Consider the following 6416-nt stretch of genomic DNA (forward strand, 5'->3'; position numbering starts at 1 on the left):
ACAAAATGTAAGAATTACAAAATGCTATGCTAAATGTCTATTCCGTCTGCCCAAAATCTGGTAAGGCATCAAAAAGGCCAACCGATTTGCGCAGTGTTTTTGAAATACGGTATTGCTAAAGTATATTTGCGTAAACGCAAATATACTAAAACGTATTCTATTGTGTTCAAGTCCATTTTAAGCGCAAAGCGTTGATAACGTGATGACGAAGTTTACGCTAATTGTAATAAATAAAACAACGAAGACAATTTAAAGCAGCCCATTGTATTTCTCTGAAACAGTTCCCGAAAAATAGTATGCTATACGTTTGAAACAATAAGTATGTTAATATAAATTTCCTAAATATATAAGTAAATGACAATCTATATCGCTACCAACTCATTGTAACAGTTATTTATTTTACTATACTTGTTGTTTTGATGTTCGATATTATGTTTACATCAGCATTCTAATAATAATTAATAATATTAATTTACATGCTGATTCATTATATACAATAATTAATATTTATTTACATGCCTAATGAATATAAAAAAATATAATATTATATTTTATCAGTTGAAATTAAATCCTTGTCAAACGAATATTAATTATAACTATGAATTGCTGTATTTGGTAAAAATGTATACAAGTGACCAGTAAAATTCCAAAGTGTGAAACAATAAAATAAATAGCAAACTTCTAACCATTAACAGTACCAGAACACACTCTGAAATAACCGAGGCAGTTTTTAAATACTGCCACAAGGTGTATGAAATCATTGTAAAACGAATATTAATTCTAACTATGAATTGTAGTATTTAGTTAAACAACTAACAACTCTATACAAGTAACAAGTTAGTGTCTAAAGTATACAAATAAATAACATCAAGCGCCTAACCTGAAATTATCCGAAGGCGGTTCTTTAACATTATAACAATATGTATGAGCGAGGAATGCGGCAAGGTTTTTGTTATTTGCTGGATATGTGCTTAGAAGGGTTTCAAGCTGATTTTTCAAGAATAAATAAAAGACCGTGACCAAAATGTCGGGCTTTTAGAATGTTGCCCAACTTAAATCACCATGTGGGTATTCTTAATATTGCAAGGTGGATTGCGCAAGACCGAGAGCTTGCATGACGTAGGTCATTCCCCTGGGTTGAAACTAGTGTATATTTAACATACGTGTAACCGTATTTCATCTGTTACATGCCTGCTTACTGATTCTTCAGGCTAAATGAGAAATAGTTGGATGTTTTATGTTATTTTTTGATTTCGAATAAGTTGCTAATATTCTTGTTTTTTAAATTTATTCTGATTATATTTTCTAATAATTATGTTAATTATAAAAAGTAAAAAACTTATGTAATATGTATTTATACAAAAAACTGAGTGTAATGGCTATTGTATCAGTACCCCAACTTTACTAAAATATTAAACATATATTAATAAAATGGACCGCTTTATTTTTACATTACTTTAAATATTCCGTATATCTATAGAAGTAGCTATTTAGTAAATACATAATGAAATATATGAGGATAAGTACAGAGATACATACAGTGAAATTTGCCAATAGTGAGACAAACAAATGCTCTAGACAAGACACATAACAAATGCACAAACATGGGGTCACAGGATTGAAACCGGGAAACGATAGTGGCGCTTAAACCCGTTTTTAAGAGTTCCATAGATCACAGTGGGCCCAGAATTATTTATTAAACATTTAAATGTAAATACAAATTTACCTCATTGCGTCAGGATACAAATAAAATAGCAATAAAAGAGACAACTTTTCATTTAACCCATTTATGCCTAGCGATCCAATTAAGAAGGATGAGAGAGTCCACTAGGCTTAAATGGGTTAATAACCATTCAACTACTCAATTGTTATATGCAGACCAGAGCACCAAAACCGTACCTGTCTGAGGCACGATGAAATGTAACCAAAACGAGTATCAACTACATCTCGTCTTTTCTTTAAAGCTTTAGAGACGTAACATCATATAGTTTACCATTTGGATCATCGTGACTCTATTGCCAATGACAATATTGACACATTCCAATAAGATACTAAAACAACTTGCATAAACAATTAAAACTATAATAATGACACTATTTAAACATATCAAAATACACTTAAATAGCAGCATCCTAACTATAATCCACATTAAAATACAATGAAACAAGAGATGTGTTTGTCAGAAACACAATGCCCCCTAATGCGACGCTTTTTTTTACCTTTGACCTTGAAGGATGCCAAATATGAAGTTGCTGTGTTCAATATTAAAACAGTTATGAAAAATTATGGTTTTTATATTTTGACCTTTGACCTTGAAGGTTGACCTTGACCTTTCAACATTAAAATGTGCAGCTACACGAGAAGTAAGTAAGAGATTGATTGGAAAAATGAATTTTTATTTTTTTATTTTTGACCTTTGACCTTGAAGGATGACCTTGACCTTTCACCACTCACAATTTGCAGCTCCACGAGACACACATGCATGTCAAATATGAAGTTGCTGTGTTCAATATTAAACAAGGGTCAAAGTTGTCACAAAACCAGGTTTTCAGTTGAAAAAAAATCTGATAAAGGGAGACAATTCAAAATGTGTATTGTTAAACCCCTTGTGTAAAATTGACCTTGATTTCAATTAGAAAAAAAAGAGATGTGTTCGTCAGAAACACAATGCCCCTTATTGCGCCGCATTGAAATAACAACAAATTGTTTTGACCTTTTACCTTGAAGGATGACCTTGACCTTGAACTTCCACCACTCAAAATGTGCAGCTTCATGAGAACGCCGCTATAAAAAAAATAATATTTTTTTACCTTTGACCTTGAAGGATGATCTTGACCTTGAACTCCCACCACTAAAAATGTGCAGCTTCATGAGAATGCCGCTTTTTTTTGTTTACCTTAGACCTTGAAAGATGACCTTGACCTTAAACTTTCACCACTCAAAATGTGCAGCTTCATGAGATACACATGCATGCCAAATATCAAGTTTCTATCTTCAATAATGCAAAAGTTATGGCCAACGTACAAGTTTTTATCCGGACGGACGGACAGACTGACATACACACATACACGCATACTGACGCACTGACATACTTACGGATAGTTCAACTTACCGGGGGCATAAAAATAATATAAGAGTACATCATAATACAACAGATGATTCAAACAATTAAAGTTAACCCTTTCAGTGCGGGAACCGAATTTTGAAGGCCTTTGCAAACAGTTTGGATCCAGATGAGACGCCACAAAACGTGGCGTCTCATCAGGATCCAAACTGTTTGCTATTCTGATAATATTCTTTGAAAAAAATAGAAGAAAATGCTTATTTTAGAAATACAGCAGACGACATTTTAGCAAACGACAAATTTCCCAGCATGGAAAGGGTTAAACAAAATGTTCTCCACTGAAATTTCGCTTCATTTCAGCATGGATTTACAAACTGATATTTTTTTTCGGAATATTGTTCTTTATTTGAAAAGAGTTTTGGAAAGAAATTCCATATTTCCATTGGGCTTCATCAACAACTGGTTTTGTTATTAAGTTGATTTTAGGGTTTTTGAAAATGTTATTAAAGTTTTAAAATAATTGGAATAATAAATCAAAACACAATTCTTACGTTTAGTTAAACACAAAACATTTGTATAAAGGTTAAGTTAAACTACGAAATAAAATGAAAAGTTAAATATTGCTCTTAAAAAGAAAAAGAAAAACAAGAAAATAAACAACATAATATTAAGACGATTCTAAATTTGTAGAGTAGGCATCTCCCTATGGGCACCGCAATATTTAGGGGCCCCATGAGACACTGACGAAATATTGTTTTTTACTTAGGCCTACGTACTTAGCCTTATCTAATGACTTATCAAAGCCAAGAATACATACAAAAGAACATTGTCACATTTTATGTTTGCCAGCCTTGGCACTGGTAGGCTAATTTAAACGAGTGAAATCGACTTAGCACCGGCGTTCTAGTAGGCTACTAGGTGAATGTGGCGTGGGCCCAAAACGTTTCATTTCCTTTGGGCCTCCACGTTCTCCGGCACTGCTTGGATAGTCCATGCCAAACATGCCAAGGCAACTTTAGGATTTGTAGAAGGTGTAATCTCGACAGGACAAATACAGTTGTAATCGTTAATGAAACGACCACCAATGTGATATCTCACTTTTAAACGATGTACTATATGATTTCTAGAATATGCAATCTCAAGAGGATAATCCCCGTTGTGATTGATAATGTCTCGAATAACTTTATATCCCGGAAAGTCCATAACAACAATACCAAGGCAACCGTTGTGATTTCTGACTAAATAATGCCATGTAGGATTTGATCGTCGTGTTATCTCTTGAGGGCATTCAATTCCTAACCATGTATATCTATATGTGAACGTAATGTACATTTGTTTCTTATCCCTTGTAGTTTCGGAGGCTTTCTCTATGTTAGCTTTTATGCCGTCCATCTTTTGTGAGAATGAGTCTGGTTTAGAGTTGTCACAGATGATCATATTTCCATTTGTCATATTTCCATACTTCATCATGTCATCGGTATCTTTGATATCAAAGTCTGCCAGAATAACCATCTTCCCTCTTGCTTCGCCAAGGGTTGGCATTGATCTTCTTTTTAGAATATGACTCGAAAACCTGTCCAAGAAGGGTTCCAACGCATCCCTAAAATCAAGTCCCTCTAGACTACTGTTTTCTTGTGCAATCCTTAAGATAACACATTCACTTGGGTACGTTTGAAGAAAGTTTACACAGCCGGTCAATGTATCTGTCAGCTTACCAAGGTTATATCCCCCGTGCTTGAGTAACATATCACCATCGGAAGCCTGACACCTTATGTCAAGAAATCTTACTCCCATATTCAGCTGAATGCTCAATAACAAACTCTGACACCTAACCCATAGTCCAGTGATTTTTCCATCATAAGCATAACTCATAGTGTTGTGTGTGCCGGGTATGGACAGCTCCGAAAGAAACTTAGAATCAGGTACGTAGCTCATCCAATATGCGTTATGTCTTTCTGGACCCGGATCTTTGGTAGAACACCAAAAATCAGGATCCTTGGCAATTATATTACCCATGTATAAGATGGTGTAATTCCCAGGTCTGCAAGAAAAAAACAACAGTTGTATGATTATCATATTTTATATGGTATGATTCTTTTCAGATGTAATACCGTGCACATAAGAAGGTTATTGATAAAAGAGGATTTCAGTACTTAAAGGGACTTGTTTACAGGAAAGAATACTTTATAGGTGTGTCACTTAATGCCTTTAATGGCTATATCTTTTAGCACGAACCCGTATCGTACCATTTAATGAGAGGAATAGATTTTAAGAAGGAAAAAGAAGTATGTTGGTAGCTGGACTCGAAAAAGTGCCCTTTTGATTAAATGACTGTTGCTTAAACCGCTTTGCTACCAAGCCTGACACTCGTTTTATACTGTATTAGTGATTCACCATGTGTATCAAAGTTAAACGAAATGAACATAATCATTTTTAATTATTCAATCGTTTCGCTTAATTAACGTTTATAATTCTATCGATTTCAAATGATGATAAATCATAAACAAAGCTGTATTTTCATTATATGTCTACGCCATACTCGGTTTTTGCTCCTTGATTTATAATGTTCATTTTCTTTTTTGAATCATTGTCACAAACTTAATCATTGTCGTTTCGACAATCTGTGAACAAGTCCCTTTACAATTGAAGTAATCGACAATCAGAATTTTTTCGGAAGATTTTCATACCTGGTTGTATTGGTAACTTTATTTTTACATTTATTTGAAGTTTTTGAAACGTTTAATTAGAAAATTGACGTATTTTTGAATAACTTTTATCATTTAAAATCACTGTCGAATGGTTACTTTCAGCTATAACGGGTTGACAAAGACCTAAACATCATAATACAGAACTTTATTGTCGAAATGAGAGCTGTCCGCTGTATCACGTGACAATGCATTTACATAATATATGATCACAACTACTTTGCAGAAATGCACACGTATATAAGTAGGTAAGTCGCATACTGTAACAATCATGTTCGAAGTTAATAGTAATAATAATAATAATAATAATACAAATAATAATAATGTACCTTCCAAAAAGTGATCCGTCTTTTGTTATACGGCTGTATACGACGCGCGTTGAACTAACGCCATACTTCCTGCAGAAATTTTAATATCAAGAGCACTGTCAAAGTCCTTTAACATTTTGACCTATTATCCATACGATTGACTTTCCAAACATTACTTTACCACGTAATTGTCCACTTTTGAAACAGAAACTGTGTTTACACAACCATCCAAACCGAAAGTGGAGATGGATTCATTTCATTTCGCGGTATAACCACAAAGTATTTGCTTGGTTCGAGGAACATAAACGAACAAAGACAATGGTGTATTTATGCAATACG

At 33.7% G+C, this 6416-nt stretch overlaps 1 protein-coding gene across 2 annotated transcripts in view; it reads right to left on the bottom strand.

Annotated features, from left to right (window-relative positions):
• Positions 1-248: 248 nt before the first annotated feature.
• The window catches only part of LOC127836979 (1-phosphatidylinositol phosphodiesterase-like), a 58105-nt gene continuing 51937 nt past the window's right edge, over positions 249-6416 (bottom strand). Inside the window, exons 1-2 of one of the 2 annotated variants that reach the window (XM_052363654.1) lie at positions 6099-6383; positions 249-5105 (exon numbers count right to left, since the gene is read on the bottom strand). In XM_052363654.1, coding sequence (XP_052219614.1) covers positions 4010-5080 — 1071 coding nt within the window. In that variant the 5' untranslated portion in view covers positions 5081-5105; positions 6099-6383 and the 3' untranslated portion in view covers positions 249-4009. Of the gene's footprint in view, positions 5106-6098; positions 6384-6416 lie in introns of those variants that run through there. The other variant, XM_052363655.1, reaches the window with a different exon arrangement.

Source organism: Dreissena polymorpha, chromosome 7 (assembly GCF_020536995.1).
Source record: "Dreissena polymorpha isolate Duluth1 chromosome 7, UMN_Dpol_1.0, whole genome shotgun sequence".
NCBI lineage: Eukaryota > Metazoa > Mollusca > Bivalvia > Myida > Dreissenidae > Dreissena > Dreissena polymorpha.